The 23,157-nt window shown below is 49.7% G+C and overlaps 1 protein-coding gene across 9 annotated transcripts in view; it reads left to right on the top strand.

The window, feature by feature from the left end:
* LOC146179418 (phosphatase and actin regulator 2) overlaps window positions 1-23,157 on the top strand; it is a 113,924-nt gene that overhangs the window by 12,986 nt on the left and 77,781 nt on the right. Inside the window, exon 1 of one of the 9 annotated variants that reach the window (XM_084579049.1) lies at window positions 2,894-3,526. The exons of the other annotated variants lie outside the window; for them this stretch is intronic. Coding sequence (XP_084435175.1) covers window positions 3,466-3,526 — 61 coding nt within the window. The 5' untranslated portion in view covers window positions 2,894-3,465. Of the gene's footprint in view, window positions 1-2,893; window positions 3,527-23,157 lie in introns of those variants that run through there. 9 annotated transcript variants of the gene reach the window in all.

Below are 23,157 nucleotides of genomic sequence, written 5' to 3'. Positions count from 1 at the left end.
TTCGTTATGTCCTTTTTAACGTATATCGCGTAATATTGGTTGGGTATAGCTTTTTCGGGTGCGCGTTGTTCCTTTTTTCTTTTTTATTCGGAAAGACACGTGCTCTTTTCTTTTTTTTTTTATTTTGCCACCAGTAGTTTTGCAACGGTCGATGAAAAGGATTTGAATTGCTTTCCTCGGAAAATTATTCTTATAAAAATGTTCCCTCTCTTATACATTGCTCTGACCCACCCTCGCACTCAGAGAACTCTGCGTTTTCCCTGGCACTGTACCTGCCGTAAGTGAACTTCGGCCCCCTTTTGGTTATCGCAGGCATTATAGAGTTCGTAATCGCACCAACGGTGCCAGTGCGTCGAAAGTGAGCCACTTAACCAAGCTGTATAAAGCCCAGCACCATCAAGTTCTCAGTCTTCTGCGCATTTGTATGCTTGTGCGTAACAGCCATCCGTTATCCCTCCTCATTCGGCATTCACGATTCGTATCCCCCCCCCCCCCCCCCCCCCCATCCCTTTTCACACACCCCACGTCCACGTTAGTTTCTTATTCTTTTTTTTTTCTTGTGCGCACTCGGAAAATCAATAATTAGTTCAATTTCTTTTTTGTTCGTTAACGGCAACTTTTAACTTTCTCGTCGATTGCACACCGCTTCCAATTCGGCTGAGCGGACGACACCCATTATTAATAGCGCAGCCCGCCTCTTCCAATAATAAATTCCGCACGAATTCGCCATTGGGGATTGTTCGTGCGTGTGCTTAGCTGTAGCTTCTTGTGGTCGCCACGCAGGAACGGCTTCGTTTCTGTGAAGCCGACCGTGTTAAGCATTCACCCGTCGTGCGGCGAATTTGGTCGTCAATGGGCGCTCGTAGTCGTGACCTGGTTTCAACTTTTCCAATATTCGGCGGTCGGAGAGGAGACGAGACGAAGGCAAGGGCGGCGAGGAAGGGCGAAAGGCCCGCTTCATCGTTTTTATTTTTTTTATTATTATTTTTTTTTTTCGCCCGATCATAGCTGTTCGGTTTCTTGGCGTCCCTTTCACTCTTCGCTCGGCGTATTGACATCACCCACCAGTTATGCATTTATATGTATTTTTTTTTTTCGTGCCTTAACTGAAAGGAGGTCAGGGTTGTTTTGGAAAGTGGACGACGTGCCGCTGTGTCGCTGCCAAAAATGTACACCTTTCGCGAGGACACGATGGAAACAGCTAAGCACCACTTCGCGAAAGGTTTCATTTTCGACCCGCGTTGTTGCGGGCCTGTATAATTCAGCGCTGACCGTGTGTCACCCTAGTTTCTGACGTCATTCCCTGATGGTCACCGGGGCGGGGAGAGGAAGGGCGAGGTATTCTCCCTCGTTCTCTTCCCCATCACCTTCTCGCCTGAAGGGAAGGAGCGTTTTGCTCGATGCGGCCATAACTATATGTCTAACCGTGGGTCATTGTCGTAAAGTGCTTTGTAGTTTTTGCAGTGCCAGCATTTGCCGCACGCCGCGGAACCAGGTTAAAATTGAGTGGTGCAATAATGTCCGTGCGTTGGGCTGATTGCTTGAGTAATTTGTTCTTTCTTCTACAGCCGTTACGTCACCCTGAAAGCCTGCATTGTCGTTATTGCATTAGTGGTAATAGGTCTGCGCGGACAGGTTTCTCAGTGCCGTCGTCTGTCAGGGGTCACACGATCGTGTTTTGACCATCTCTGTACAGCGTCGCTACGTTGGTTTGTTGGCTTTAGTAACCGATTCAGGTGGGGGCTACATCTTTAAATAACCGGGAGTAGGATAGAATATCGGGAACATTGTTTTTTTTTTATATATATATATATACAGTACATGGAAATTTGGAAATCCCGCGTTGCCATACCTGACTGATCGCTTAACTTCAGCTGTGAGCCTTTCACAGTTGGCTTTTTTTTTTCTTCTTCTTTCTTCTTTCTTCTTTCTTCTTCTTCTTCTTTTTCTTCTTCTTCTTCTTCTTCTCCTCATGCAGTTGAGTGCCCACTGCATGGCGATTGGATAGACACGGCGCTTTACGTTTTGAAAAGTGCGGATCGTGATTTCTGTATTATTATTTAACTGTGGTTGCAATTGCGAACACAATTTGGCGCTGCTGTCGGTAAAACATCAGTTTCGTTCCCCCGCGCTTACCAATCGTACTCCGACGTTTATACCTTCAGTAATATTCTGAGCCGTAGTTTGTATTGTTTCGCTCACTTGCAAAGTTCGCTGGAACTGCGAAAAGCATGGAGAAACGGACCGTAAACTCCCGGAAGCGTCTGCAGCTCGTCAAAGCGATCGAAGAAACGTGTGTGAAAGCCGCTCCGCGTCTGGTTGCCACGGCCTGGGCGCGAACTTTTTTTGGCCGCTTGCCGCAGTATTGTTTCCTTTTTACATTTAGCGGGGCTGCGGTAATGCTGCTCAGTCGCTAGGCTTGGCCTGGCTTTCTGATCCTATCACGAGGTGGCGCTGGTCTTCGTAGTGGCGGCTGTTTCACCGTTTCTGCCATCGTCTTACGATGGAGCTGCCGACGGTTTTTATTGCGGTGTCTTTTCTTGCTGTTACGCGGATGTCGACATATTTCGCGCCCTTGCCTCTTTCCGTTCTTGATCGTCTCAGTGCAGTTGCAGACGTCGGCCGTGCGCGCTTCGCTACACATACCAGCGTATGGGAGAGCGCTCGTTGCGAGCGCTGGTGGCGTCGTGACGTCGTCGTTAGAAGGGGGGGGGGGGGGGGAGTGCTTTGTTCGCCGCCTCCTGCTTGCGCGAGTGCGCGCTTTTTGGGCGCGATTCTGCGCGCCCTCTTGGTCTTGAAACGGAAGCAAGCCGTCAAGGTGACGACGGCTCGCCGAGATGAGCGAGAAGTGAGGAAAGAAAGGGGGAAAAAAAGAACGCCAAAAACTGCGTGAACGGAATTGTTGCTCGCTGCGGTCGGCTGTCTGTTTCGGGCGCCCTGTGTAGCGGTGTGGGGGCGCGCGTCGTCTGCTAGCAGCGGCGCGTCGAGCGTCGTCTGCTCCTTCGCTTGGCAGCCTGCGCGGAGCGCGAGCGTCGTCTGCTCCTGCTGCATTCTCGTCTGCTAGGACTGTCATCCGGCAGCGGTGCTACGCCGTCCTAGTTTGCGGGGTGTTTTCCGTGAGCTTCGTCTTCGCCGTCGTCTACTACATGTGCTTATTAGAAGTTCGTCGTTTAAATTGAGGAGTTGTAGGTTTCTAAGAAGTGTTTCTCATTTTTTCTTCTTTTACTCTTTGCTCCATTCGTCTGCGGTGAGCATCATCCTGTTCCGTGATGTTCGTGCGCGGATGAAGCCTTCTGCTCTGCGTGTCACCCGTGCGTTTGTCGAGATGGGGGTGGAGTAGTTCGCACTCGTTCGTGTGTTCGTGCTTCTGCTCCGTTCTCGCAACGTGTCTGTAATTTGTGAGACGGAAAGAAACCCGCCGGCACCATTTCCAAGGTTGTGTTCAAGAGCTCCGCCTCGGCGCCCATGACCTGCATGCTGGTGGAGCTGCAGGCGCCTCGTCCAGAACTGCCAACCTTTACCAACGGCAAGTTTTGGTTCTTGCGTCTTTTCGCTCTTCCTTCTATAGAGTGCTATGCAGAAGTATAATAATTCATGAAAAGGAAAAAAGAATCTGTCGCGTTTGTAAAACCGCCCGGATATTGTATATCCCGCAGAAACGGCAAAAAAAAAAACAAAAAAAACGGACGTTTTTGTGAACAAAGAGCGCAGTGACGTTTCGGCCGTGAGACCGGTCTTTGACCGTGCTGCCGGAACGTCTCTCAACTGCTTCGTAAAAACGGCTGAACCTTTGCATATATCGCTGACCAAACCCAGTACGAGAAGCACAAGCGCGCGCGCACGCAGTAAAATCGATAGCAACGACAATTGAAGAAAAAACGGAGGTCATAAGCTTCTGTAAAGCAGACGCTGTAGCGCCTGTGACAGCGCCTTTTCATTGGACGAATTTTTGGTACTGGCGCAGAGTTGTTGCCAAAGTGTTAACGTTTTTGGTTTGGTTTGTTTTGGTTTTGGGGCGAAAGGTACGCGCAGTTACTGTCTCACTTCTGTGGCGACGCCTACGATACAGTGTTGAACGGCATACGATTGGAAGTACAGGTATGGTCAAAAGTTCCCAGGACACAGTGTCTGCTTTCAAGCAGTATGTGGTTGGCCAGTTACGACACACCCGAAGTTCGAAATCTCTGTACAACGTAGAAGTGTCGATATCGCCTCTCGAAGCACTGTTGGGTCATCACAAGTACCTGGATAGGCAACTGAAAAGCCGACCGCGTGGCCTGGACACTTTCGACCACCCTTGTAATAGTCGTTCTGTTCAAATGCCTGTCGCAAACTGGCCTCCAACTATCCTAAACAGATCGATGCCAGTTAGGAAGCGAAAAACGGCAGGATGGCGTCGGTTTAATACAGCAGAAGTATCGTCCAGCGCATGCGTGGTCACGAGAATGGAAGCTGCGGCCCGACCGACACACTGCCTGGCTTCGTTGTCGATCAAAACGTGCAACCGCCTCATCACTGATTGTTAAAGCGGGTCGAACCGGCGACCTTGGAATCCGAATGTTGCTGCGATTGGGCTTCTCTCTTTTTTCTTTAACACAGTGCTATTGACCGCGGAGGCGGCGTAAGGACTCGGGGGCCGCCTCCGAGGTGATGCGGTTGATCAAATTTGCCGTGCCTGTTGCGTTACGAAACTCCAGGAGCGTAATGACGGCGCGCGTCGGAGAACTCGAGCGCGACACGCTTTTCGGATCCAGATGCGATTTTCGTCGAAGTGCTAGAAGGGGTGCAGTCAGCGGCGAGAGATCTGTCCACATCGTATTCACCTCCTCCTTTTATCGTTCGTTCATTATTTCCTGCCCTCGTTCATCCATTTCAGCTCTTTTAACGTTACTCCGGGCGGCTGCTTTTAAAATCGTTTTCTGAGCAAAACTTCCGCCTTGTGGGCTGACGCGTCATTTTCGCTCCGCTTCTGGATTGCGCGCCGATTATGCAAGCTCTTCGGGCGGGCGCGTTGTAGTGCGGCTGCGGCGTAGATTGCTCTGGGCAGGCTTCGGCGAGAACCGCGCCGCCGGTGCCGACCCACTAAACAAACGGCGTGTGGGGTCCGCGCTCTTCCGAGTTTAATATCGCGCGCTCGATTACGGCATAGACGTACTCGGCGCTGTACACTGCGGGGCTGCCGTTCGGACGAGTGGGTTTCGAATAAGCGCGCGCTATATTTGGCTTCGTTCGCTTCCTGATGCACCGTTCGCGAGTTCCCACCGCGGTTAATTATCCCTGGCCGCGATTATTTCGCCTACTGGGGCTGCCCCAATCATTGCGCTGGAATGGCGAGCACTCCTCGCGATGGGCTGCTTTCTTCCGAGTGATTTTACTTCGATCCAGAATAGAAAAGCACTCACTACCTGCTATGCTGTTTCTCTTCTGCGTTTTATGTCAGGATGTGCCATACCAGTTAGCCCGAGTCTTGTGTACGTCCTATAGGTGGGCAACTCTGAGAATGACCACGTTTGTACTGTTTGTACAGCACAGAACTCCGTCCTGGTTTTGTTATCGGTATAAATTGATTATTTGGCTGTTTCTTCCAGCGTTGATATTTTTTCCCGCGGCAGAAGACGCATTAATCGAGTGAAATATGCCGAGAACTTTGACTGCAATTCAGTTATATTACGATTGCGGGATTTGCGCAAACTTTTTGTGGCATATAGACCTGGTGCGCTGCGGTTCCAGCTGGACGTGTGGTGCCGTCTGGGAGCCTCCTCGTCAAGGGGTGGAGGTTTATTAGTGTGTGTGTGTGTGTGTGTGTGTGTGTGTGTGTGTGTGTGTGCGCGCGCGCGCGCGTGTGGCGCATTGCGACTACAGCATTGAACCGGTGCAAGGTGCACAACACTGAAAAAAAAAAAAATATTTGCTACAAAATACCTACATTTTCTGGCAGCTGACCTGGCAGAAATTTTCTTTTCTGTTACCCTTCGTTTTCAAATTTCTTTTCTAATTTCACAGGTTTCTTTGTTGAGCTTACAGAGCGTAAATATATCGTATTATTTCGCATGTTTCTCTGCCTGTAAAAAAAAATAATAATAAATAAGTTGCATAAAGCTCCACTTTCTGTCAATGAACGGCAGGCGAAAGCCTATACTAACTGCCTGTTGGCGCTTGCTTCGCCATCGAAACGGCGACTGGAACGATGTCATGCATAACAAACACACCTATGTATTAGGAAGCCATTATCCCTTCTCTTTTGGCCAACTATATGCTCATAGTCACCAATAGCGGACCTCAGTGTGGTGACACTAGTTTATATATATATATTAATAATAATAATTGTTACGCCGCCGTTCTTGGACCGCATTTCGGGGGTGCCACACCATTTCCCTTCCAATTTAGCGTTCGCCTACTATGCGAGTAAGAATCAGTTTGCGGTAGGAAATTTAGCAGACGGTATGTTTATGTACGTACCTCCAATTGTTTGCCTTCCAACCCTGGTTTCGGCCTTAAAACAGAATGTTTTTTTTTTTTTTTTTTTTTTTTTTTTTCGTGAACGTATTTCAGTCAATGACGTGTAACAGATATTCTCCGTCGGGAACTGAAATTTTCTGTAAAATATAAAAAAAAAACGGTAATATTCCACACACATGCACACGGCGGCAGTCAAGGCAGGAAGATAAAAGGCCGGGCGTATGGGGAGGCTCATCCTACAGGTCCCACGGTAATTGCGCAGCATCCGCTACGTATTTCGACACGGGCCCGCCGTATATACTTCATCCACCAGACCAGACACTGTCACGCGCTCTCCCGCCACGCGCTCTCCCGCCACCCCCGCGCAGCCATACATTGCGTTCGGTTTCGGGGACCTTCTCAGAGTAGTGTGTGCGTGTGAAAGACGGCCTCGCTTCCGCGGCAGCCGCAAAAATCCGTACAGTTTGTATATGTTGTTTCTAGCGACTCCCGCGTGTGTGTGCGGCCAGTCTCGGGGGACCGACGTTGCGCGTCGCACTCCTGATGGACGGTCCCTCTTTTCGTTTCGTCGTCGGCGCCTCGGGCGCTTCGGCTAACAGCTTCCTCTGTCGCTATTTCCCCACTCCGTCGCTGCGACAGCAAGGTTGCCTAGCCGTGCTATTATAACTAATGGTGCGGCGCGCGCATGTGTGGTTGGACCCGTAGTCAGCTCGCGGCCCCTGTAGCCGGAATGACTGCACGATAGCCTGCAAGAAATGCTTGCCTCTTCTACTTGCGCGTTCATTCTATGCGCCAGTAATACCGTGCAGCGTAGTCCAGGCTGGCGTATTCCGAAACAAAGCGGACCGCGTCGTCTGCTAACCCTGAATGTGGATGCAGACGACGTTGTGTATAACAGATGTACCGCGGATTCAGTTCGTGTTTGTAAAAGAAAGGTTTTGCAGACACGCCGTTGAAAGCCTTATCGGTTATGGGTTGTGCGCAATGCAGTTATCGCAGCGCCAGGGAATCGCTTGTAGCTTCGCACAACGATGCATGCTTCTTACGTCAGTCTGCTCCGAAAGGCGGTCGTTTGGTTCTCCCCTCGGGACCTGTCGTCTGCTGTTATGCTAACGCCGCGCGCAGACGACGCGATTTATACGCGTTGCTTGGGCGGCTCTTGTGCGCTGACTGGTTCGATGACAAGCTGTGCGTGGAGGTTGGCGCGAGCCGTTCGAGCCGGCCCATTTTTTTCTTCAGTATTTGGGCTCGGGAGTGTGGAGCGGTATTTTGCTGCCTTCGTTGATATATGTATGTTCGCCCTGCGTTTAGTCGGAAGAACGCGGTTAATCGTGGTTCAAGAAAATGGCTGGCTAGGCAGGGTCTGCCTTTAGGTGGGTTCTTCACGGAGTGCGCCTCTTTTTGTTGGCGCCGAACGTTAGTATTCAATAGTTATTAGCCGTTAGATAGTAGCATCATTGTTTACCTATGTATAATGACGTTTTCTGCTCTGAATGAACGAATGTCTGAAGTTCTGTACATTGTTGTGGCTTCTGTGTAGCGAAGTGAGTTGAAGCGCAGAAACATTGTGCTCACCTAAACGGTTAACATTGGTTTCGCACTTTCCGTGGATTGCAGATGAGATAAGTGTGTGCTGCTGCCCCCCCCCCCCCCCCCCCCCCCCCCCACCCTTCTCCTTCATAGTTTCGGGAATTAACGGCGTTCTCTAGAGGAGAATGAGACGAAGTGTATGGAAGCGCTATTTTTTTTTTTTTTTTCGTTGATAACGCACAAGGTCCTCGGGGCATTTCATATCTGCAGAGACAGTTCGTCGAGCGGAAACTCTGTCGACGTGTTCGAGGCTCGTCGGATATAGGTATCGCAAGTTGGAACTATTCTTAATGGGCCCCGACTTCCCTCACTTCTACCTCCTCCGATCAGAGACATCAGTGAACCGGTCTCTTTCTTTCTTTCGTTCTTTCTTTCGTTCTTTCTTTCTTTCTTTCTTTCTTTCTTTCTTTCCACTTTCACTCCCACCCTCCTCCCTTCCCTTACGCCGGTTGAGGTGTCCACAGAAAACAAGTGCGACAGTTACCGCACATTTCCCTTCCTATAAATCAATCAATCAATCCATCTAGAGCACCGCAATCAATCGGTTCCAATACCTGCTCAGAGTATCACAGCTGCTCAGTCGGACGGTCGTTGACTAATTCACTCTGTCATTAGCTCAGCCGCTATCTGCGCGGTTCGGTTCCTCTCATTTACGCAGCACCTGTCATTTTCTTTCACTTGGTAACTTTTTTTGTTCCCTTAGCCATTGTCCGTCACTCGGTCCCCCGCGCAGGGACTAACTTTAACTAGTGCCCCGTTAGTCCTGCTGCACTTGCGCTTAATCGTACATCTAGTACACCGGGCAGTTAGCGAGACAAATTGCTTCGCGGCCTGGTTTTCAGCTTCCTTTTTTCTTTTCTTTTTTTATTCTCGCATTTAGAAGAATAGTACTGCGGGCCATTTTGTCGGCGTAATGGCCGAGAATCGCATGCGGACGAGGCGTTCGTTCTGGCCTGTATAATGGCTTTGCTTCTGTTCGCACGGACCGGTTTCGGGCGGTTTCTTTTGTTCTGCGGTCTGCAGCGGCGCCGACGACACAGTGAACCGATCTCCCGGGCGAACTCTGCTGTGTGTGCTCAAGAAAAAAAAAAACACAAATAGAGCGAAAAATGTCATTTAAATAACAGTATAGTCTTCCGCTTCCTCGTAATTGCCCCGTGCCTGAATTTAACCTACCTCGTCGACTTCTCCGCGTGACGTTGTCTCGGAAGAAACCTGCCTTCAATCCGCCGATCTATATACCCTTTGCGCGAGATCGCCAGTATTAAGCAAAATGCCACTTTTTTTTTTTCTCTCAATTTTATTGGCCCCGCGTTATTTCCCCCAAGGAAAGCATTGACGAGAACATCATACGTCATACAGTCTAATGCAAAATTCATCAGCGCCCTTTTTTTTTTTTTTTTTTTCCACTTGAGGAGTACGTGTGCCGGTGTAGGTATAGGCCCTAGTCCCTCCTCAGCCCTGTTCTGTAGAGATACCGTCGAGGGAAGGAAAATGAAAATTATTTGCGACAGCTAGGCCGCCGGTTTTCAGATGACAAAAGCTAAGATTGGAGTCGAACCTCGCACCTTTCGTATCTATTCTGTCGCATCCATGTGAGGCCTTCCGACGCCAACGTACGCGCGGAGCCGTTGCTGGGGCCGCAGCGTTGATTAAGCGGAACAGTCTCATTCGCTTCGGTGACTGCAATGTGTCCGGAATTGAATTCGATGTTGTTGATTAATTAAAACTTCCTGCTGGACGAGTTGGTAGTTCATCTTGATGTAGGGATTTTTTAGCGCAAACAAAGACAGATAAGAAAGGCGAGATGTACACATACACACGTGTGTACGTCTCGCCTTTCTTGTCTTTGTCTTTGTTTGCGCTAAAAAAACCCTACATCGATGTTGTTGGTTTGACGATCACTCCTAAGCGGCATATTGTTGTCGATCTCGTGTAATTTTATAATTGTGGCTGCTCGCGTGACGCTGCATTTTCATTCCCGAAACGCCGTTGGCATACGGATTGGCCTTGCGAGCGCGGTTGCTCACGGAGTTGCCTGCCCGCCGGGGTTCACTATACGTTACCTACCCTCCTCCCGCCCCAACCCTCCTCGGCTCATTTCCCTAATAAGGTGGCCGACGCGACGGAGTGGAAACGGCGCCGATAAGGTAGTTAGGGTGGAGAGGAGCTCGCGAGATGGCGGCGTTGCGGCGCTTTTGTCAATTAGCCTAATTAGTGGTCCTCGGGCCGGCTGCTTTGCGAGATTTGGTCGGACGGGCCGGCGGAGTCGCGCGGGCGTGCTCCTCTCTTTTGACATCCCGCCTGGACACGCCCTTACTGCGCATCTCCGTGTGGAAAGAGTGGACCGATTTCAATTGTACACTGAGTGATATGTCGACGTGCCTCTATTAGAGCGCGGTAGATGTGCCTTCAAAGAGTGGGCACGAGGGCCTCCATTTCGCGACAGCCATAGTGAACGCGTCTTTGCTTTAGTAGAATGGAAAGCTGGGTGAGTTGGTATACCTTCACTTTGGGTGAAAAAACAGCGCGGAGGGACGAAAGACACAAATCTCTCGTGTCTTACGTCCCTTCGCGCTGTTTTTTTAAACCCAAAATGAGCGCCTTTGCTTGACTTGCCTTTGCGGACAGATGTCAGCTTGTATGGTGTTTCGGTGCTGTTAGCTTTCGCTTCCTTAGCCCCGCTTATATTTGGCTCGCGAAATTGTCGCCGACTCTTTTCCTCTAGTGTAGCTGAACAAATGTGCGTGCTACTAGCATGCAACCGTTCTTCGCAGTAGGTGCGTATAGTACTCCTCTTGGCGTTAAATTTACTAATTATCGATCAAATAGTTGTTTCAGGGGATGTCCCGAGTGCTGAAGAGATAGGAAAAGAAAGCGTGATCATTCACTTGTTTGTTGAGCGCAGCCTACTTACCAGGGAATTCCCCAGTACGGCACGAAAGCAGCATTTTTTTTTTTTATCGATGTTGGTCTTTCGCGCTGATTTCATTTTTTTTTTTTTTTAGAAAAGCCAAGTACCACCGAATTAGTTCATCTGTGCTACTTGACCGTTACCGTTGTAGTTGAATGAACTCGCGCTAGAACTGCCGAGCACTTTTCCCCTTGTGGGGAAAATATCGAAGAGAGCGCCGAGCAGTCTCGCGTTCTTTGACAGACGAAGCTTTCAGCGCATCTTCGCGTGCTTGCCGTTGACTCAGCTGCTTGTCTGCTGCCCCCGTGCCGTCGTTTCGAGTCCGTGTGTCGAGCCTTCGCGCCGCACGGGGCTGATGAACCTGGGCGACGTTCCGGGAACCATTGTCTCCGGAGCTCCCGCTGACGCGCGCGGCCATTCCTTTTGTGCGCTGACGACTGTTTTTGCCGCGTGCTGCGGACGAGTTGTTCGCGTGACGGATGGCTTGTCGTCGTCGCAGCCTCTCTCTCTCTCTCTCTCTCTCTCTCTCTCTCTCTCTCTCTCTCTCTCTCTCTCTCTCTCTCTCTCTCTCTCTCTCTCTCTCTCTCTCTCTCTCTATGCAGCCGTTTTAAGTGTGACGGCGACGATGTGTTCCCGCACTGCCGCTCGAACGACTTGTCCCACTGCCCGACTGCTGTGAACTGTTTTCCGAACAGTCGTTGTTCTCTGTTCAGTGTTTGGGTGGTGTGTGGGAAAACAGTGACGTGATTCGATGCACCGGAGCTATTTCTGTTTGGGGTGACGCATGACGCGGCACGGCGTATAGGATGAATGGATAGATAGATGGACGGCGCTGTGCACACTGACAAATTATATTGGGTAGATGGGTTCTATAGCGTTCGCATTGTGTTGCATCTGAATTCCCTTGCTCATTGCACTTCTGTCCTGGTCCTGGCATGGGCCGATATTAACTTGGAAAGGATATTTAACGCCATTTTTTTTCCTTTTGTACTGTTCTAATAACGGGATCGCGGTTGACGTCTCCCCCCAGTTATTTTCCGGCGTCTGTGCGTCCCCTGTTCGTTCACTCGTCAGAGTCGGGGCATCGTATTTGAGTCGTTCGAGTAAGGGTAAGGGAAGTGCTAACGCTGACTTATTTGCCAGGACGATGGCGTTTGCTGCTGATTGATGTACCCGAGTGCCATAGCATTTCGCATTGTTTTGTGCATCCTTTTTCTCAGGTCCACTATTTCTCGCCTTGTTTTCTTCTTTAATGGGCCGAAGTCGACGTCGTTCTCTGTGCGGCGGTGGCATATTTTGCGCGGCCTTCACATTGTTATGACTACGCTCGCAGCTCAAAAACTGAGCGCAAACAATAGCGTTTTTTTTTTTTTTCCATCTTGTTTTCATTTGGTCTCTCGCCTATGGGAGAAAAGAGGGAGCGTTTCAAAGTGAAGCGCTCAATGTGGCGTATACGTTCCACTACATATACAGTGCTCTCTCCCGTCCCTTTTTTCCGTTATTCTCTGGGCCAGACAACAGATTTAGACAAACAAAAACCAACAGTAGCGGCACCGGAAAGGGTTTGTGTGCGCAGCACATTGTTGACAACCGAGCACGAGGAGACACTGAGACGGAAGCAGCGCGCTTGGAGACAGCGACGCGGACCTGTCTAAGTCCCAAAACAGTATATTTTCACACAGTATAACAAAACAGTATAATACTCGTAGAGGCCTTCTCTGAAGTTACTCGGAATATGCAGCGGAGGAGCAGAGGCTCGGTTAACGTGCGTATTCTGTAGAATGTGGAAAGGTTAAAGGTAGAATATGCGTGTAGTGCGTACAGTCACTTATGCAAATACAACGTCGGCCAAAAAAAAGAGAAGGAAAGAAAGAAAACCACGCATTTGCAGCTTTGCTTGTTACGCCAGATGCGAATAGTTCCTTGTTGTTTTTTGTTTTTTTTTTTTTTTTTTTTTTTTTTTCATTTGTATTTTACGGGGATCTCTTCGGTGAGGAGAGCGCGGAGTTAGCACATCAGGTTTGACCGTCACGGTGCCGTTGGTTTTCGTGCGCCGCATTTTTCCCGGTGACGTGTCATGACAAACAGTGGAATTCTCTGTCAGAGAATAACAAAAAAGACGCCACGGTGGCTTATTTTCCATTTCTAAAGTTCGTATGACAAGGAACATGTTGCTCTGACCAAATTCCTTGTGTGTGTGTGTGTGTGTGTGTGTGTGTGTGTGTGTGTGTGTGTGTGTGTGTGTGTGTGTGTGTGTGTGTGTGTGTGTGTGTGTGTGTGTGTGTGTGTGTGTGTGTGTGTGTGTGTGTGTGTGTGTGTGTGTGTGTGTGTGTGTGTGTGTGTGTGTGTGTGTGTGTGTGTGTGTGTGTGTTCTTCCCACGGAGCGACGCTTGTCATGATTAAGAAACACTGCAAAATCACATTTCGCTTTTATAAAGGCAGAAGGGAAACGGTGATGCGGAGATGGAAAGAAAAGAAAAAACGTGTCGGAGTGAAAAGAAAAGCTCGAATGAAGGGCCACTCCCCCGCGTTGCATTTATATTTTACCGAGGCGGGACCGGCGGCAAGTATACTATCTTCGTCGGGGCCTCGGCGAATTGGACCCAGGGTTTACAGCGCCGCATCACTAATGCGCTTTTTTTTCCCCCATTCCCTCGCACATCCGGACTGGCTTCGCAATTTAGTCTCTCGGCGAGGACATCGGCGGCAGGACTAGCAACCCAAACGCGTAGCGCTATAAAGAAGCCCGAGAGTGAAAAAAAAAAAAATTTCGACTCCCGTACGCTGCGGACTATAATCCGCGGGCTATGTTTTCTTTCTTTCTTTTTTTCTTTTTTTTTTCCGAAATAGCCGTTTGCGAAACCTCGTGGCTGACATACTTTGCATTATCGGGATGATTATTACAGTTACACCTGTGCGTGCTTCTGTAGACAGCGTGCTATATCGCCGGCCTTAGGACAAAGGGATTGCAACAGGGGTGTGTCGACGTAGAAACATATGCTATCCAAAAAGTACATCGAGCATTGTCGATTTGCAGTGTCGAATGCTACTCAGAGACCTCATAAAAAGGCCGGCAACCGTTTCTTTTTTCTTTTTCACTAATCGGCTTTAACGCAAATTATAGTGGGGCCTTCAGGCAGTTTGTACTTTGTGTCGATACTAGTGTCGCCATTAAATTCACTGCCAAAAAAAGGAGTCAGTCCCGCCAATCCTTCTTTTGATAAAACGCTTCGTGACGTCATCACCAAAAATAAGCACTAACACATTATCAGTTTTCGTGACGTCATTGCCAAAAATATGCATTAACACGTTGGCGGTTTTCCCCTCACGCTGCTCTTTAGTTGATCTCAATGGCGATATTTGAGGGAACAAGTTTTTTAGCGCTGCCGTCACAGTGAACATTAGCAACTGAGATAGGATAAAAAAAATGAGGTTAAAAATTTATCTCCGTTGAACCGATGATACTGCGAAAGCACGGTAAGCTGCAGTTCCAGATGTACATATGGCGCCATCTGGGAGTCTCCGCGTCAGGTGGCGCAGGTGTAACCGTGGCCTCTGCGATCGAGCTCTGGCCGAACGGCGCGCTTGATTTTCACGGATTTGTGCTCCATCTGGGAGCCGTCGCGTTAAATGGGATCTGTTTAACTCTGCTTAAACCTGGCTATAACGCTGGTTAAAACGCTCGGCTGTACTGAACTCAGGTACCCTGGCTCGAACCCGACTATTCGAATCCGCTCCATTTTTTTTATTTTGTGTGTGTGTGTGTGTGTGTGTGTGTGTGTGTGTGTGTGTGTGTGTGTGTGTGTGTGTGTGTGTGTGTGTGTGTGTGTGTGTGTGTGTGTGTGTGTGCGCGTGTGTGTGCGCGTGTGTGTGCGCGTGTGTGTGCGCGCGTGTGTGTGCGCGCGTGTGTGTGTGTGTGTGTGTGTGTGTGTGTGTGTGTGTGTGTGTGTGTGTGTGTGTGTGTGTGTGTGTGTGTGTGTGTGTGTGTGTGTGTGTGTGTGTGTGTGTGTAAAGCCAATACAAGGTGTCATGGTTAGTCACTCTAGTCTTCTCTCTCTTAGCTGGCGAACTTGAAGAGCCCTATCGATGAGACTCGCGCTTTGGAGTCGCTGTACTGGACTTTTTGAATCGCCCTGTGTGGCCGCGTTGCTATGACGTCACGAAGCAGCTTAGCCAATCACATCGACGGTACAAACAACACCGTTCGGTGGTGGTGGTGAGCTTATTAGTGTTTTCGCACCAATAACTCAGTTGCGTTTTGCAGACAAACGCGTGGTCCAGTGTTGACGCGTGACCCAGTGCCGTGATCGTCCTGCGAGTTCGTTTTTTGTTTTCCTCAAGTTTGTCGCGGCGGGGTGTGAGCCAGAAATTGCGGTATACGGGAACAGCTCGCCAGAGTGCCCGGACCAGATTGCCTCGGGCGGCGGCCGAGGACGATGCTGTTAGCCCGTTTCCGCCGCCCAAGGGTAGTGCTTCTGTTTTCGCTTCACGAGCGGTCGCGCGAAAATGCACTCGTTCGCCTCTCTCTAATGCTCGCGGTATGTCTGCGGGTGGTGGGTTGCGGGGTCTTAGTCGAACCGCGCTCTGCCGCCGCTGGGGAGACGACGATGGCTAGCATTTTTCGTTTCCCTCTTTCCATAGCGCTCGCCCTGTTTCCTTTGGTCGTCTCTCTCTTTTCTGCTGTGGAGCGCGAAGTTTGCGGGATCGCAATCTAGGGTGTAGAAACTGGAAGGGCCGCAGGGCTGAGGGAAGGGTTAAAAGTACCCAGCCGAGTTCGCTTGATGAGGTTTTCTAATGAGGTGAGGACATTGCCTTTCCTTATTTTCCTGGCCCGAAATGTCCTTTTTTCCCGCACGCGAGGCTGCAGGGGCATGTGTGCCCGGGGGATTGGCCATGTGAGGACGGAATCGTATGCAGCGAAATGACGGCTCTTGCTTAAGGGGGCAGGGCGTGTTGGAGGAGTTCGGTGGTGCTACAGTCACAGCCGTGTTTTGGCTCGCAGTTTCGGTTTTAGCTGCACGATCACGTCCGGATGTGTTTCGTTTATTTAGCTAGAAGAAAAAGACGCCCTTAGGGTTTAACTATGGCGGCTTCAGTCCAGGAAACCGAAACTTCACCTGTCTGGCTCCGTATGAATTTTTTGCTATACTATGCGTTTGTTGCAAGTCACATACTATTCTTATAAGCTCTAAACATTGTTCTAAACGAGTATAATGTTTGGTATGACAGTAAGTGGGTTTAGACGCCGTGCTGGTGGTGTTCGTGCACGGACATCGGTGACGGCACACGGGCATCTAGCGTTCTCCCTGCGCGGAAAATGGGGCCGCGGCCGGGATTGGATCGCGCTTTTCTATCCAGAGGTAAATTTTAGTGCGAGAAGTTTCCAGTCTGGAAAAAAAAAAACAAAAAAAAAACATTCGAGACGAAGTTCGATAAGGGCATTACGTTAACAAGGCCACCCACCCTCTTCACCTTTTAGTTCTCACGTCTGAAGCGATCGACCGAACGCTGTGTAAATCACGAGTAAATACGTAAAGGCGTGTGCCTAATTCGCCTCTGTGGAAACATTCAGGGAGGCGACGTTCGAGCATATTCAGTGCACGCCGCCCGCGTCAGGAGTACGAGTCGGCGTGTCAAACCGTGCTCGTGTTTGTTCTGTGCCGCCAGCCACGCCGGGCGCTATTTTTGGGCCGGGAAAACAAGGACGCGCGGATCTATAGGACGCCTCGTCGCTCCCTTTCGGGAACTTGTTTCGTCGTCCGCTCTGGAAATTGGGATCTGTTTTGCAACGCCCACCCACGCGCGCGTGCGGAGACCTGCTGCACTGCGCTTCCCTGTGCAGACGTATTTTATCCCCCCCCCCCCCTTCCCTCGATTTCCCCCCGCTCTGTTCGTCCCACTTTTACTGCGTCTCCCTCCCAGGCACAGATTCCGTGTAATACACGCGCACAGTAGCGTCAACACGCGGTAGGTTAGGAAGGAATCGGGACGCGGCTCGTATATAAATGTTTTCTACCACCACCATCACGCCTGCGGAATACGTCTTTTCTTATTGTGCAGGCGCCAAATTGACCCCATCGAACAAAAAAAAGGAGGGTGGGGTGGGGGGCACTGCTTGTGAACGCTGCCCACTGGCCCTTCATGAGACATAATTAAAAAGTTGCCCGCAAATTTGCGTTGCCAATTGTTGCCAACGTCCTTTTTCAGGTGAAATAACGTGTTCGCGTAAGAACGAAGGGGCTGCTGAGTTCTTTACGACAGCTTCAAACAAGATGGCATTCATTTGAGTAAATTCGCGTGAAGGGTTGTCCATTCATTTCTGTAGTCACATTGTGTCGCGTGTGAACGCTATTTTCTTTTTCCTTTTTAGTGACCGCCACGTACGCCTGCCTTAAATGTTCAGTGGGCCCGCCCAGTGTTCGCGGACTGCAGCTGCAGTTATGTGCGCGCGAGTGCGGCACATCTATTGTTTCCTAGGTTTATTTTACTCTTCTCCCCTTTTCGCGCCATGCCCCGTCGCTAAGTGCCGAGCTTTATGCGATGGGTGGTCAGTCAAATACTGCGGGGCAGCTGACTTCAGGCTTTTAACCTCCTCAGTCAGCTTCCCTCATCCTCCAGCTGTTGCGTGGGTCTTGTCAAGCTGAATTCCCCCCCCCCCCCCCCCTTGTTTTTATTAAGCACCTTCATCCTGTTCTGGAACGTGTGCCCCCAAAGTGTATTTTTTTTTTTTTCTGCCGTCGTGTTATTTCTTTTTTTCGTGCAAGTTCATTGAGCAAGTTCGTTTAGCGCCCTATTATACGTGCGTGCACTCTGTGGTAATAAAATGGAGCTGTGGCTAGACAGTTTTGTGCTTACATTTTTTTTTTCTACATTAACGGGGCGAAACTTTTCTCATTGGTCCTTGGAATACTGAGTGGGAGTATTTGCGTCGTGTTGAAATTTTTTTTTTTTTTTCTGGAGAGGTTTCGTCCGCTCGTGCGCCGAATAATGACAGTATTGATAACATGGCCATGAAAACAAAAAAAAAAAAAAGAAAAAAAAAGTTGGCACAGCTATTCAAGGCTTATAGTGCCGCGAATCGCGTAATTTCAGGATCGTGCAGTGCGTCAAGCTTTTGTGTCGGCTCTTGCATGCATGATGTTCTGGGTTCGCATTGTGTTCTCGATTGAACTATAGCATGGGTAGGCGTATTGAATTATACGGAGAGCCGCGAAACGATATAAGGCTCAAGAACGTCATTATTCTAGGGAAATATAAAGCAGGCTTGAATTTCTCTGCCATTCCGAGGGCCACGTGAAAGGACCCCAGGCGGAGAAATTTAATGCTGCGTTATATTCTAGTGTATAATCGTATCTGGCTGTGTTGCCATAGCATATAGAAAATTGTTAAGATTGAATTTGCCAGTTTGCTTTCATGAGCGTAATGTTATATGCAGCATAAGGCTTCCAATTACTGGGAATATGCGGGCTGTTCTACGAATTTTCAGTCGTTTCTGTAAAAGCAGAGGCATACATGACGGGCTTAATTTTCAGTGCTTTTACAACGGAGCGTCGTGTCGTGTTCTCTCTCGTGTTTTATATCGCGGTCGACGATCTTTCGCCTTTGTCGTGGAAAAGAAGGCTCAGATCCAGATCATCCTACACCTAAGTGCTCCCAAGTGTACTTACCTCTGACCCTGCTTTTCGAAAAGTGATGAGTTCTGCCAGTTCAAAAAAAGAAAAATTGAAATTGTGAAAGTGTACAAGAGTGGATGTGACGTGATCTTCATTGTGTGACGAGTTTTCATATTGTATGAACTTTATATATATATATATATAGTGTGTGAGAAAGAGGGACAGAAGTTAGTTTACTTGGTTTATAGTTTTTTTACGTCCCAGAGCGACTCGGGCTATGAGAGACGTCGTAGTAGAGAGCACCGAAAATTTCGACCACCTGGGGTTCATTAACGTACACTGACATTGCACACAGCAATTTCGTGGTGCTCGTGCGCACGCAACGGTGTCATCTCTCTCGCTCTCTACCCCGGCGCGGTGGCTCAGTGGTTAGGGCGCTCGTAAGCTGTACCAAAGGCTGCGGGATCGAATCTCGGCGGCGCCGGCCGCTTTTCGATGGAGGCGAAAAGAAACAACTGCGCCACCGCGGCGGGGTAGAGAGAGAGAGAGAGAGAGAGATGACACCATTGCGTGTGCGCGAGCACCACGAACTTTTAATGGAGTGAAAAAACGTGTGCCATAATCGTCTACATTCCAAATATATATTATTCTTCGTTCCATTTTCGCGCTGCGCCGCCCGTTTCGGGCGGCGTTCTTATCTGCGTCGATCTTTGCGTGAGCCTGTCTTCTTCGCAAAATCGGCCATTGTTGTTGTTCTGCGAGGCTACTGTGCGCATGCCCTCGCGCGGTGTGCGCATTTAATGTTTTTTTTTTTTTTTTTTTTTTTTTCAATGCTCGCACAACAGTCGTCCATTGTTGGGAGCGTCGCGATATGGAAAGTCGTTATCGTGGACTGCCTCTGCGATCCATTCTCTCCTTGTGCTGCTGCCTGCCAGCAGCAGTGTGACGCGACCCCGCCGGTTGTCGGAGCGAGCTGCGAAACGAGGGCGCCACTGTACATGCAGGGACCCTCCTCCGAAGGAGTATAGGCTTCAGTTTGGGGCCTGGGAGCCGAAATGGGAAACATGGGCCGGGTAAACGAGCGTAGGCATGGCTTTGAGGCTCGGTGTACAGGACTGCGCTTGGTCACGCCGTGTTCTGGGCATTGCGGATATACGTACGGGCAGCAGTAGATGCAGACCTTTATCGTGGCGGAGACGCTAACGTATACATGTAAACTAGTTTGCCTGACGGCTTCTGCGCACGCGCAGTTTGCATAGGTGGGGCCGCTTCCCCAGCTGCGCCGGCGGTAAACGTCTACGTTACGTCTTGTCAAGATAAATCTCTCTGGTTTCACCGGACGCGAGGTGCGCACCTTTGCCAGTGCGCACCTTTGCCAGTGTGCAAGAGGCGTCCGGCAAACCCGTATACGTCTACGCTTGGACGTCTCACCTATGCTGAATCCTCTCTATTAGAAGGAACATGCCACGGGCATTCAGCTAATAGTCACAGCGCGAGTGTATATAGGGGTAAGCAAGAAAGCGAAAGTTAACAAAGGTTTGGTTTGGATTTGCGGCTTAACTTTTGAAGGTGACTCTAGATACGCCGTTATGGAGGGCTCCGGAATTTTGACCATTCTTTTTTTAACTTTGACTGACATCGCAGAGCACGCGGGCGCCTTTCTTTTCCCCTCCATCGAAAAGTGGCAGGGGTGGAAGTGCTGCTCCAGTTGCTCCATTCTGCTCTAAACCGCTTTCCCTGCTCCATCCTGCTCCAAAATGCAATATTGCTCCAAACTGGCTGTTTTGATGTTCTGTAGCAGAGTACAGGAACAATGTCATTGCGCCGGTGGCAAAGATATAACGCATGTTGCACTGGGCTTAATACAAATGAAATTTTTGCAAGGGAAGGAAGCATAGAGCATAATAAATCTTTGTTCGCAAGCAAATTTAGTATGAGGTCAAAATAGGTAAACTATGTGTTCAGTTATAAAGCGCACCAGCAAGCGTTACGTTTGCCTCTAAGTCTTTTCCAAGTTTTTGCTAAAGTTGGCCTGTGTTATATATACTTTCATGTTTTGGCCGTTTCTCTTGTCAGAGATGACTGGGAGGTTGGAAAGGCATTGAACTTGCATAAAAAGTAATCAGATAGTAGGTTTTATATTTCATAAAAAGAAAACTGCAATTATCAAAGGTGTTTTACCTTAGAAACGTGCTCCAAAACATAATTCAAATGCTCCAAAACTCTCGTTTCTTTGCTCCAAAATGGCTTTACTACTGCTCCCAAAGCAGCTGTAAAATGCTCCAGCCTGCTTCCACCCCTGCGATAGTAAACATAATAGCGGCACTTAATGAACAATTGAGTGCAACGTACCGTATGTATTCGCGATATACTTGTAAAGCGTAGAGGCACACTGCTCTCTAAGTAGCTTATTTGGACAAATGCATGGGGACAGCTTTCCCAGGCTACAGACTGAACGGTGTCCTGGCGGGCCTAACAATTTTGCATTGAACGAAGCTGTCGATGATTGTAGAAGACACCGAGGTACGCGTGCGGCACACGCCTTCACTGCTACGTGATCCACAGGGCAATGCGAGAGGCGGGGTTGGTACTGCTAGCGTGTCGCGGCAAATTTCCTGCCTCGTTAACCCCTGCGCATGTGTGTGTTTCGGCGAAGCCGCTGGCAGTGATTGTCCCGCACTTAGCGCCTTGCACCTCCTCTCTCGTTCATCCTTTTTTTTTTTTTATCTCTATGGGATCAACCAGCGACTTTCACAGGGGCACCCGGCCCATGCTATAACAGGGCGTTCACCCCGTGGCGTGCCTGGCTCTCATCGAACCTGTGACGTCACGGGCCGCGTTCGTGACATCGTGGATTCCGAGGGCTCTTCCTTCCCCACCGTATATTTTGAACGCACGACGACGATGAGCTGCGGCTTTGTGCCAGCCTTTGGTCCTCCTTTCCACCTTCTATTGTCGTCCGAAGCTGGCGCGAGGTCTCCCTTTTTGCGTGCGTTGCGTGAGGGGCACCACTTGATGCAGCGGCGTATAGATCACGCCTCAATGTCTTCCCCCACTACCCTCTTTCCCTAACTGGGGCTCGGCCCCTCCTCAGTCTACTGAGCGTCGTTCCATCTTTATCGTGATCGATCGGTTCATACAGGAAGGAAGACGGCCTCATTGCCGGCGGCCATCGGTGAGCGCGGCAGCGCCACCTCGCGGCGCAGAGCCGAAGCGCGCACGTGGCGGCCGGCGTTAGTTGGCGGACGGCGCGTTTCCGGCACCTTAGTGAATCGAAGACTGATAGTAATTATCGCCTGCTAGCTACTTAGCGTTTTCTGTAACCTTCGGCGATTTGCGCGCCGCCTCTCAGCTAGTGAACGAAACATTGGCTTCGTGGCGTGTAGGATAAAGTTGTTAGCGCATGACTCGCGCCTAATTGCGTGGTTCCGAATCCACCCATTCGCAAACCCTCGCCACCTAACTTTATACGCTACAGGTCGTGATGGAACGTTAGCAGGAACGTTATGGAGCACCTTCCTAGCTCCCTGCCGATCCTTGCTACTCTTGCCTTATCTAGGAGCCCAGTCCGTCGGGATCCAGAGGGAAGAGGTTTTTGTAGTGGCTCCGGCATGGAACGCCTACACAACCTGAAATTAGCAATTGCCGCCAACGAGCTGAGGCAACGGGCTTTGCCATTTTGCCCGCCGGCCTCTTTATCTACGGCCTGTGTGATTCATGCGGACACGAGCTAACAGTCATCCACATTTTAATCTCATGCAGACAACTTGAACAACTGAGGAAAAAACATTTTACACAGTTTTACAAACAACACATTCCTCTTCATCCAGCTTTGCTTTTAGGTGAAAATGCGCTTGTTGATTTGCCCTGTGTTTTCAGGTTTTTAATAGAAGCAAACGTCCTAAACAGAATGTAAGATTAAATTACATAAATACAACACTCTTAACCATGAAATTGGCGCATGATAGCCTAAGTTGCTTATGCGCCACTAAACCCAACACAACACAACACTCTTTATCTACGGGTTACCTGCATGGGAAAACAGGCATTTGGCAGACCGGACACGTTATCCGCGACTCTCTTTCGACATGTTGCCCTCATTGCACATAAAATCGCAGTTATCGTCTTTCTATTACTTGAGGCTGACTTTCTTCTAGATGTACCCGGTATGTCCTTGGGAAATTGGAAGAGGAACAGAGCTCCGTTTTGTCGCTTTCTGGGTTTCGATAATAAACTCATCCCCCTGCCCCACTCAAGCCGTTTGCAGGTAACGGCGTGTGACGTGTTTTCTGCCTACGATATAGAAGCGCAATGCCGAAAGCGTCCAGAACACGGCAGGACACAACCGTGATCCGCAGTCTTCGCCCTCGTCGAGACAGTAGAAGCGGCAGCGATCATTCGCTTTCCATCCTCCCACCCAGTCCAACTCCATGGAGAGCGTCTGCCACAGTGCCCACCCAATTTACATGACCGCTGATGGCGCTGTCATAGGAGCGGCCATCTTTATGGTAATTGCCTTGGCAGGGCTAGAGCGTCGGCACAATTTTTAACGCAACGCTCGCCCGTCGCAAGGTAAGGCGA

Source organism: Amblyomma maculatum, chromosome 9 (assembly GCF_055883805.1).
Source record: "Amblyomma maculatum isolate TAMU_Amacu chromosome 9, ASM5588380v1, whole genome shotgun sequence".
Taxonomy (NCBI): Eukaryota; Metazoa; Arthropoda; class Arachnida; order Ixodida; family Ixodidae; genus Amblyomma; species Amblyomma maculatum.
This window is presented reverse-complemented; position numbering and strand designations above follow the sequence as displayed.